We start from the raw sequence: 11,153 nt of genomic DNA, 5'->3' as shown, positions 1-11,153 counted from the left end.
AGCTGTGTAAGCATGTTTAAAAGCACATTTCCTAGCACAGTGTATCATGTTAGGCTACCACTACACACTACGCTATTACTATAGCTAACTGACATTTCATCATGACAGCATATGGGGTTGACAGACACTGCTTAATGTTTTGCACATTTGACCCATCTGGACTGACTTTATTAGCAGTGTTTGCAATGGTGACGTAGTTATTTCAAAATTTAAGTCCTATGTCCTGACACGTAATATTGTTTTACTCTTGCATTTGTTCAACATTTAATTATTTAGAGTGTGTATTTTAAGAGTGATGTGTCTGACATATTAATAAACTGTTTTATGAAGAAAATTATAGCATACTTTACTAAAAGAGTTTAAGCTTTTTTTCAAACTAGTGGAAACAAAATGCCTGAAATACACATATAGTTCTTTATTTTTAGTTCAGGTTTTTGCTTTTGAAATTATTTAAAACATGCATATTTATTTAGATTATGTCTTATTTGCATATTTGAACCTAAAATAAATAAAAAATATTTGTCTTTATGAAAGACAATTATTACAATAATGTAGTGAAGTTTTATTGTGATATATATTGACTGAAATTTTTACCCTGTTCATCTATGTTGTCTTATGTTTTTGTCTAAAAATCTAAAGGCAACTTTCTCAAAATTATTATTTTTTCTTCTCATACTCAGGGCCAAAACTCCTTCTTCAGTAGCACGTACATTCACCAAACCTTCCCATTTTTATTCTTGTCTATATTCTGAAGATTTTTACTCAGAGTTTCATTCATATAACATATAAACATGACAAAAATGTGTTTGGTTTTAGTGGCTGTTTGCATTATTTGCTGATTTATGGAGTAATAAAAAGAGATATCCAAAGTTCCCTCTGTAAAAACATCTGACTCTAATGTGTCAACAAAATAAAACAATAATTTTGAACCTGCTTTACCCAATGTTCAGATTTGGCTCTGGAAATTAAGGCAGATCAGAGCATATTTGAACATATAATTTCAGAAAACTGTACTACAAAAAATAATTGTCTTAATTACTTACTGTAAGTTATCAACTGGGAAGTTTCACAGTGATGTCTATTAGCTGAAACCTTTACCCTGTTCAGCTGTAGTGTCTCCCCTCACAGAGTGTGCACTTGAATCACCTGATATATGATATCTTACGCTGCATTTTTACCCATCCAGATGCTTTTTTCCAACGACGTCACGTCATGCTCCAGCCTGCGATGACGCAGGACCTGCCCTCTATGGCCATGAGCAGTACACCAACACCATAACCTCAGCCAAGCACCTTTCAAAGCTACCGTGATATGATGAACTGCTCACAGCTGTGTATGCCCCCACTGCCAGGTAACACATTTTAACCAGACTTGTGGGTGTGTTATAGAAGTGTCCCGTCACACACAGTTACAGCATGGTACTCAATTGTTAGAGGGTTCAGGGTTTGAATATTTGCTTTGGTCCTCTGCGTGGGTTTATGCATAGTTATGCATAAGACAGAAGAAAAGTTCATGCTGCCAGTTAATGCTGCCACATATTTAAGGAGCAAGGCCTTTGTTAACACATCAGAAATTGATAGAGCATTTTGTACATTTGCTTTGCAGTTTACCTCCTCTAACAAATTTCCATTGAACCCTGACAGTAGTGATGTCTGATAGGGATGCTTCTGACATATTTCAGAACCAATAAAATGTATTAATTGTACATGAAACAGAAGGTATGGTGACATTTTACTAACTAGACTTGTTCTGTTATGGATGGGGGCTTCTTGTTACAGGCCAGCAACACACATAAATAGAGTTAGCATCTTATAAATTAAAACATACATAAATTAAAAGGTAAACCAATATACTTTTTATTTATACTTTTATGTGTCAGTGCAGGACTTTTGCTTGTAAGAGAATATTTCAGTGTGGTATTGCTGCTTTTATTAAGTAAATGTATGCTGTTTCACCTTCTGCTTAAACGGCTGAAAAATTATCTCACAGATGTCCAAACAAAACAGAGCATCGACATGTTTCCTCAACAGAAGGTCCCCTATTTACCTCTGTGATGCCTGCAGAGGGAGCCAGCTTCATAGCTTTGGGTATAAATAATTCAGCTGAGAAATAATGCTGTGTTATGATCGTGGCTATGCATCTAATAACTTGGCTATATGAGTGTGGGTCTTAAAGCAATCACATCCCATTTTTGCAATGACTTTTATCAAAATATTCCATTGTGATTCTGTCAGTAAAGATACACACAATGTTATCAAATGTTATCTCTGACTTACACAGTGAAGTTTCAGCAATAATAAATAAAAAGGTTTGAGTTATTGAAGTCCAAATCATCATGTCTCCACTGACATCTTCAATAAGCTGCATTCTTCAGTGTTGTGCTGGAAAAAAACATTCCTCCCCGTGGACAAACAGCAGAGCCCCTGACTCATAGCGCTGTGTTGACATCAGGAGGCCAGTGATGTCATAGTGATGTCAATGCCTCTAATTGTAAAATTGCATACACAGCCTCGCTGTTGGCTGTGGTAACATTTCAGTCAGAGGGAAGACTCTGAAGGGGACAGTTTGTCTTGGTAAAAGCCTGGGAGTAGATCCAGTATGGCTGTGACTGGGGATGAGACAGAAACAGGTATGTTTGCTACCATCTCTTTTTCTTACAGATAAAAATGGGCTTTTTTATATTGTTGTTGTGAAGTTGAAATAATCTCTAGTCAGTAAATATTGATGTCAACAATCAATGTGGGATAATTTGAAGTTAATATCTTATCATTATTGTGATATTTTCAGCCATTGCGTTCTGTATTTGTTTCTATTTTTCCCAAACCAATATTAGAAAGCTTTGTAATTATCTCAAATAACATCATAAGTGGGCTCCCATAAAAAAGTCGTAAAGGACTGCTGAAATATTGGCCTCATTTTCCACAGTCAGCAGCAACAAGCTTCCTCCGATAAGAAACATTTTTCACAGGGTTTGTTTGTCTCCGCAGTCATGCTCTCTCCCTGTTTCTCTCTATATCTCTCTCTCCGCTGCTGCTCCTTCTCCCCCCCCCCCCTCTCTGTGAAATGCTTCACTGCTCTGCCCACTCACAGCACATAGCAGCAGTAGCTGACGTCACTGCTTTTCCTGGAACAGGCAAATAAGATGTACGTTGACGTCAGTCACCAGCCACGCTGTGATTATACTTGGTGTTTTTGTCATTCCAGCATATCGCAGAATTAATCATGAACGTATTACATGATATGAGGGGCAGTGAAATCTACTGGCAAACAATGAACAGAAGAAAGTAGATAAGAATGGCACCCTTTCTTAATGTGTGTTTATTCTTTTAAATGGGTCTTAAACATCCATTTGATGAGATAGAAGAGGAGAGAATAAATTGAGGAATTCAGTCACGTTAACACTTAAATTATATCTATTTAGTGTCTGTTTAACGCAGCCTTATGTGACCCTGCATTTCACAGCACGCACTGAACAAGCATGTGATCAGTCTTTGAAAAAGCTGTTTCAGCTGCAGTTAACATACAGTGTTGTTGGTTGCTTTCTGGAACATTGTCGTGAAACATCTGTATGTCACATCTGACAATAAGAGCTTCTGGTTTATAAAACAAAACTCATGTAAAAAAGTTAAGAGTGACATGATGATGTAGGTTGTGTGATAGTTTAATCTGTCACTACAATGAAAGTAGTAGACACACTGACTGACATGTTGCACTATATCTTTTTTAATTCAAAACTAAGCTAGTCAAAATGTAAGTATTAATAACTTACTCTGAATGGTGCTTAGGCTAGCATAATTGTATGTATCCCCCTGATTGTAAACTGCATTAATACTTCTTACTCATAATTTTATTTCTGAATGGTAGATGGTCTGAATAGACAATCGGATCGCCTTCCATGCAATGCATTTTGGTTTTCACAGTCACTTCGGTTGTTCCACCGTCTGCCACTTCTGCTACTGAGGATACTAACTGCAAAGAACTTTCACTGATACTTTTTGGTATCTGAGGATAGCTACTGATGTGCCTGGGTCCAGACCTTGGAATTCACCCACTCTACTACATTTGAGTTAACTGATTTGTCTGGCATTGCACAATGGTTAAAATAAAAAAACAATGCAATGAGCACAGCAAAGGGACTAACAATTAGCCAATCATTACCAAGGGCAGGACTACCAGTGCTGTCAAGGTGTTGTTGAACAGAACCAACAGGGTTCCATGGTGTAATGGTTAGCACTCTGGACTTTGAATCCAGTGAGCTGAGTTCAAGTCTTGGTGGAACTGTGGGTGTGAGTTTTACATCATGGGTGTCTATTACTCAGAGGCGCAGTTCATACACTGAGTACTTGACAGTTTGTCAGATCCTGGGCTCCTCCAATCAACCTGTCAAAGTATCAGTGTGTGAGAACATGCCAATGGTTACTGAGAAGCATGTGGTAGCCTCAGCCAACAGTGTTGAAATGTCACATTTTGTGTAAAAAGCACTTTGAGTGATTGGAAGATGAGAAAGGTGCTATACAATAAGTAGTATAATAACAACCATGGCAAACACTAAAAGATTATCATAAGCGCTCTTTCATAGGCAACTGGACTTGCTTGACTTTCTTGGAGACATTTTGCCTCTCATCCAAGAGACTTCTTCAGTTCAGAACTGAAGAAGTTCAGAACTGAACGCTGTTGTCACGCTGAGCTATACGGTTCCATGGTGTAATGGTCAGCACTCTGGACTTTGAATCCAGTGATCCGAGTTCAAGTCTCGGTGGAACCTGATACCAAGTGTGAGATTTATATCTTGGGCAACTGTGGCTCAGAGATAGAGCGGGTTGTCCACTAACTGGAAAATTGACAGCTTGATCCCCAGCAAAGAGCATGGATACCAAGAGGCGAAGCTCAATAGAACGCCCCATAGCAACAAATTCCCCCATGGTTTTGTCCTACCGCCGCCATTTTGGACCGTCAGCAGACCGCAGCAGACCCGCTTGCATACAAAAACACACAGACAAACTGAAGTATATTGCTATTAATTATGCTTACAATGCTACTCACCTCGTGATAGCTTGGTCACAGCTGCTTTTTCAAGTTTTTGTAAAGCAAAATATAGACTTTAAAAAAAACAAAATGAGGAAAAACGGCTGAGATGGCATCCCTATATATTACATCCACTTATGAGAAGATTAACTTAATTACTCCTTCAAAATCACCCCATAAGCCAATCTACCAAAAAAATAAATAAATAATAATAAAAAAAATCAATATTTTAACTAGAAACACATTAATGGCGACGTCACATAGTCAGGAATAAAGATTTATTTACAGTTTGTACAGTAAGGGGACAGTAATAATAATAATAATAATAATAATAATAATAATAATAATATATAAGCTATTTTAATATGATATATTTTAATGCTAAAGCAGTAATCAATTCTGATATAAATGGTCCAAGAGGCCATATATAGGCCTATATATACATATATACATATATCTTCCCAAGAAAACTGGCATATTAAATTGATATTAAAACACTTTAAAACGTACACCTCTGTCGGGATCCTTCGGGAAACGGTGGAAGGCCAGGTGCGGAGTGTTACACCGATAGTTGTTGCAGTTAATTGCACTACACTGTTTTCTTTTACTTTTTTCCTCCTCTCTCCTTGACATCTTGCATGTTGTCTGGGCTCAACAGTCCAAGCTCAACAGTCCAAAATGGCGGCAGCGCCCCTAGTGGCTGTTGGCAGAAATTCAACGGTGCTTTGCCTCTTGGTATCCATGCTCTTTGTCCCCAGCTCTTTCAGTCTGCATGTCAAAGCACCCAAATTGCACCCGAGAATATGTCAATGGTTACTGAGTTGCAGGTGGCAGCCTGCATGGTAGCCTTGGCCACCAGTGTGTGAATGTAACATACAGCTTAAAAAGCGCTTTGAGTGGGTGCGAGGTTATTACTCAGAGGTGCAGTTCATACACTGAGTACTTGACAGTTTGTCAGATCTGTCAGATCCTGGGCTCCTCCAATCAGCATGTTAAAGTATTAGTGTGTGAGAACATGCCAATGGTTACTGAGAAGCATGTGGTAGCCTCAGCCAACAGTGTTGAAATGTCACCTTTTGTGTAAAAAGCGCTTTGAGTGATCGGAAGACGAGAAAGGTGCTATACAATAAGTAGTATAATAACAACTCTGGCGAGCACTACAAGTGCTTTTTCGTAGGCAGCTTGACTTTCTTGAAGATGTTTTGACGCTCATCCAAGCGACTTCTTCAGTTCAGAACTGAACACTGTTGTCAAACTCTTGTCAAGCATGCACCACAAATGACAGGGTTCCATGGTGTAATGGTCAGCACTCTGGACTTTGAATCCAGTGATCCGAGTTCAAGTCTCGGTGGAACCTGATCGCAACTGTAAGATTTATATCTTGGGCAGCAGTGCCTCAGAAATAGAGTGGCTTATCCACTAATTGGAAAATTGACAGCTTGATCTCGGTTCTTCCGGTCTGTATGTTGTGGCATCCAAATTGTTATGTCAGTGGTTACAGAGTTGCAGGTGGCACCCTGCATCATAGCCTCCAGTGTGTGAATGTGAATTTATACAGTTCCATAGTGTAATGGTTAGCACTCTGGACTTTGAATCCAGTGATCTGAGTTCAAATCTCGGTGGAACTGGAGAGACAGTATTGCAAATGTGAGCTTTATATCTTGGGAGGCTCAGAGGAAAGAGAGGGTCATCCACGAATTGGAAAACTGACACATCCAAAGAGCCTGTCAGTGGACACTGAGTAGCAGATGGCAGCCTTTGCCACCAGTGTGTGAATGTGACATGTAGTGTAAAAAGAGCTTTGAATCATTGGATGATAAGGAAGGTGCTATACAATCAGGCATATGACAATCACTACAAGATTAAGATTAGCCATCAATGTTGTTCAATATCATAGTAGCAGTTTTTTTTACTTCGCTCCGCTCTACTCTTAAAACAAGTATGTTAGCATGGCTATGCATCAGTGTGAACTTAAAATGATGTTAGATTCAGGCGGATACACTGCCCTTATTGGTTAGGGAAAATGGAATCCCCTTCCCATGGACATCAGTTAGAGTGAAGATGGTGACAGTGTAACAGGCTGACAATTCTGTCTGATATCAGGAAAGGTACCTAGAGCTACTGTGGAAAATAAAAGCGCTATCCTCTTCCTATTTTGGTTGCACAATGGTTGATGCACTTCCTTTGTGCCGTAAATCACCTTTTATAATAGCCTTTATTTCACCATGTGATCACACAAGATGGCAGACAGAACTGCATCGTGAAAGCGAGGATCATAGGAAACCAATCTAAACACAAATGGTGTCATTGTTCTATTACACTGCGCAATCAAAAATTACTGTAGTTCATAATGATTAGTTAAAGCATGTAACATGTACATTTTAAGTTTTTAAGTAGTTGGCACTTCAGAAAGACTTTTTCCACACATGCTTCATAATGGATTCACAAACAGCTGGTGCAACCCAGTCCCACTGACTTGCATGTTGTTTTGTGTCTCCTCAGGCACCTCAGGTGACATGCCTGCCTGCCAGCTGCATAACGCCAGCTCCAGCCTTCCACAGGAGGAGGCAGAGACCAGCACTCACAGCTCCCTGAAACACGCAGAGACAATAGAAAAGAGGGAGCTCCGCTTGATGAAGAACAGGTAGGGAGGACCATTCTTACTCACCAGCTTGGACATTAAACCCTGGACGATAAATGAGCCATACCGATATTATATTTTTTTGGTACCACTTTGGTCAAGGTTCCAAGCAAACTGAGATGATACTAGAAGGTGGAGCTACACTACAGACCACTGATTGTTTAGTTGATATACTCTCAAATGCTGATATCCGTATTGGCTTTAACATCTGGCTCTGCTGGACACATTCACTGGTGATTCTCATCCAATCTAATGCCCTTTCAGTGCTGCTCACTGTGTACACAAATACCAAATGACAATGTATGACAATGACTGCATGCAATAATAACATCCACAAGTCTATCATCATTCCACCGCATGATCCTCCTCCATCCAGGGTGTTTAGCTGCTAACTCTTAGGTTGTCTGACTCTCCATTATCTGCTCTGTGTCGCATGTTTGGAGTGAACAATGAGTTGGCTGATCAACTGTTAGAGCTTGCATTAGTAAGTAGGTCAGTTGTGTGTAGATAAGTCTTCTAGGATGCATTTTATTCATTTGGTTTGTGTTCTTGTTTATGACATTCCTTTGCCGTGGTTGACTCTAGTCCTGTCCTGAAGGTATCACAAATGTGGTCATAATTATCATCATCTAAACTGTCTGTGCCCACAAGAGAGAACTGTTTGTAACTTTTGCTATGTGAGCTTTCTTTTCCCCTCTGTGAAAATGTATGCATGACTAGAATGAGATTTCTGTTGTTTCTGGGAGAGAAGCAAAGATGTCAAGTCTTCTCTTTCATGGTAACTGTTGTTGTTGCTTCCAGGGAAGCTGCCCGAGAGTGTCGACGAAAGAAGAAGGAATATGTCAGATGCCTTGAAAATCGCGTGGCCGTGCTCGAAAATCAAAACAAGACTCTGATTGAGGAGCTCAGAGCCTTAAAAGACATCTACAGACACAAAGTCGAGTAATTCCTCTGATTGCACACGCTGTGTTGGGCTGCTTCTGTGGGGTGTCTTGAGGACTACGGTCTTGCTTAAACAGACACATAAACACACACTCACACAAAACACTCCCTGTGCTTGCAGTAAAATGTGTTTACACAATGACGTCAACGTTTCTGGCTCTGAAGTATCCAATGTGCCACCACCAGCAAAAACAAGAACCTAGTTTCAGGTCAGGGTATCAGTGAGTATTACAAGTAACTCGTGTCCCTTTGAACAGAGCTGCTGCCAGACGATGCAGGGTCAGAGAGAACGAATACGTGGATCAAATGAAGACTCGAATTGCTGCACTGGAGGCAGAGAATCCCTGGCTGATGGCTGCGCTGCAGCACGGGAAGAAGTCACTGTTTTAACTCCACTGCATTTTGCATTCCTTTATGATCCGTTTTATAATTTGGCTCTATTAAAACACTGTATCAGCTGACAGTCTTTGTGATGGTCGGTTTTGCTACGGGGATTTGTTCAGGAAATGCTGCCAGAGGCCAAGAGTTCAAAGGGAATCAGGTCATCAGGTCATCAGGGCTCCATGTAGCAATGTTTGTGTTATATTTTATTCCACTTCAGAAATCTTGATGCAAGCAAACTACCAGGAATTAACAGCCACTGCATTTTATCACCCATCTTCCTTTTTGGTATTTAAATGTCTCTGAGATCTGTTGTGCATCTGTATGAGGACTTATCTGCTTCTAACCTGTGGCATTAGTATTATTTGAGCAGGATTACCCTGTGTATTTTCAATATTTTTTAATAAAAGTGCATAGTTTGTACCAAAAAAAAAAACAACAACAAAAAAGTATTTATCTTAATATGAAGGAGTGTATATTTAGTGATCAAATACAGGCGTTTGTGGAATTGTATTAACGTTTCTGTTTTGACTCTACTGTTTTTTTGCTGTCTTTTTTTTTGTTGCTGAATTTAGAAGTTATTTATGTAACCATCATTTTGAATGTGGTTAAATAGAAATCCTGCTTTTTAACAGTCTTCTCTGTTGGTGCTTTATTTCTTCTCTGTAACACCGTAGCTGTTGTCTTGCTATGATCTCACTTTATTTAAAGGTCCGATAGACATTTTTTAAATGTATTTGCTTCAATAAAAAATATCTTGCACAATCTCTCTGTGTATAGCAAGTCTGTTTTCCTTAGTGTATAATCACCTGAAAATCCAAATCCTGTTTATGTTACCTTAGCCTGAGCTGTTTATATCTACATAGGGAGCAGGTCCTCGTCCACAGAGATCGCCATGTTGCACCACCATGTTCCTACAGTAGCCCAAAAGGGACAAACCAAACACTGGTTCTAACTAGGGCGATTCATGTTTTTGCGGAAGCCATCCTAGTTAGCAGCCCCTCTGCAACAAACAGAACAGCATTGAAAAAACAGATTTTTAATGTGAAACTGCTTTATTCAGTGCTTTTACCTGTTTTAATCACCTGGTTCAGTTGTTTTGGAGAGGAAGAGATCTCTGCGGATAATTCGGCTCCTGATAAAAACCTCCTGAACATCTGGATCTTAAGTTAGAGAATAAAGGTGAGTGCACATTAGCAAGTGCTGGGCTCGTGACCTATCTGTAACAAGCCGAACAGCATCGAAGAAACACAGAATTGTAATGTGAAACTGCTTTATTTAGTGTTTTTACCAGTTTTAATCAACTGGTCCAGTTGTTTTGGAGAGATCTAATCTAATCTAATCTAATCTAATCTCTCACCCAAAGGCTCTGGGTATGCAACACACAAGGCATAAATGTCACTAGTGTCGGAATTAAGGAGAAATAATGAGGACAAACATGATTCCATACATAGATGTAAAACTACAGTTTATAAAGAGATAGTATGTATGTAATACTAGATAGAGAATGTATGTTTCAGTGAGTAATTCCCTACGAATAATTTAACAGCTCAGTTGATTTCACACTGACATTTAACAAATCTAACAATCTGAATTAGCCATATTTGGTGTTTAAAACTTAATACACAAAGCTCTGTGCAAGCTGGCACCTGCTTTTCTGTACTGAGCAGCTATGTGACTTCCTGTCTTTAAACCCTGCTCTAAGACTTCGCACAAAATCTTGTGCTGTAATTTAAATTTCTACATGGAGCATGCTGGCATAGGATACGAGAACCGGTCATTCCACGTGGCTCTCTCCACATAGTCGAGCATCACAACGGCCTTGATTGTCGTCAGTAGCTTGTTCCATGTCTCATTGAAATCCACCACCTGCGGCTTTAAGGACATTGTACAGTTTCTCTTTCAGACTGATAGAAAAAAGAAAAACAGGAACATAGAAGTGAGCAAGGGAATTAAAAAATGAACACATAACTTGCTTAACTCTTAGATTCAGTTTCTTAATTATCATGTTATCATGTAGCCATTCTCCCATCTTCCCATCCTGCTGTTTGGACTGTTAAAAGCAGATATAATGGGCCTTAAGTGAATGGATAACATCTGTAGTGAAGCAGGCTAAAGTAGCAGTGGAAATACACAGGTGTCTTTAGCAAGTGACAGGATAAAC

At 39.3% G+C, this 11,153-nt stretch overlaps 1 protein-coding gene and 4 non-coding genes across 6 annotated transcripts; all 5 read left to right on the top strand.

Annotated features, from left to right (window-relative positions):
- Positions 1 to 2,490: 2,490 nt before the first annotated feature.
- LOC117265071 (cAMP-responsive element modulator-like) lies at positions 2,491 to 9,754 on the top strand. Of its 2 annotated transcripts, none has more exons than XM_078162637.1 (3): positions 2,491 to 2,629; positions 7,528 to 7,669; positions 8,468 to 9,754. In XM_078162637.1, exons 1-3 carry the CDS (start codon positions 2,599 to 2,601, stop codon positions 8,610 to 8,612), a joined length of 318 nt encoding a protein of 105 aa, XP_078018763.1. In that variant the 5' UTR covers positions 2,491 to 2,598; the 3' UTR covers positions 8,613 to 9,754. The 2 variants fall into 2 exon arrangements, with proteins under 2 accessions (XP_078018763.1, XP_078018764.1); XM_078162638.1 differs by lacking the exon at positions 2,491 to 2,629 and adding an exon at positions 3,049 to 3,144.
- Positions 4,210 to 4,281, top strand: trnaq-uug (transfer RNA glutamine (anticodon UUG)). The gene has a single exon. It is a non-coding gene; the product is annotated as a tRNA-Gln (tRNA).
- trnaq-uug (transfer RNA glutamine (anticodon UUG)) lies at positions 4,694 to 4,765 on the top strand. The gene has a single exon. It is a non-coding gene; the product is annotated as a tRNA-Gln (tRNA).
- trnaq-uug (transfer RNA glutamine (anticodon UUG)) lies at positions 6,311 to 6,382 on the top strand. Its single transcript has one exon. It is a non-coding gene; the product is annotated as a tRNA-Gln (tRNA).
- Positions 6,582 to 6,653, top strand: trnaq-uug (transfer RNA glutamine (anticodon UUG)). The gene has a single exon. It is a non-coding gene; the product is annotated as a tRNA-Gln (tRNA).
- Positions 9,755 to 11,153: the final 1,399 nt, after the last annotated feature.

Source organism: Epinephelus lanceolatus, chromosome 20 (genome assembly GCF_041903045.1).
Source record: "Epinephelus lanceolatus isolate andai-2023 chromosome 20, ASM4190304v1, whole genome shotgun sequence".
Lineage (NCBI taxonomy): Eukaryota > Metazoa > Chordata > Actinopteri > Perciformes > Serranidae > Epinephelus > Epinephelus lanceolatus.
Note: the sequence above shows the minus strand (reverse complement) of the source record. Positions and strands in the feature narration are given on the sequence as shown.

Excerpts from the sequence above, each read along its gene's own strand:
- LOC117265071 (XM_078162637.1), top strand. The coding sequence starts at position 2,599 with ATGGCTGTGACTGGGGATGAGACAGAAACAG. Across the intron at positions 2,630-7,527 it reads TGGGGATGAGACAGAAACAG|GCACCTCAGGTGACATGCCT; the intron begins GTATGTTTGCTA and ends GTGTCTCCTCAG. Across the intron at positions 7,670-8,467 it reads CTCCGCTTGATGAAGAACAG|GGAAGCTGCCCGAGAGTGTC; the intron begins GTAGGGAGGACC and ends TGTTGCTTCCAG.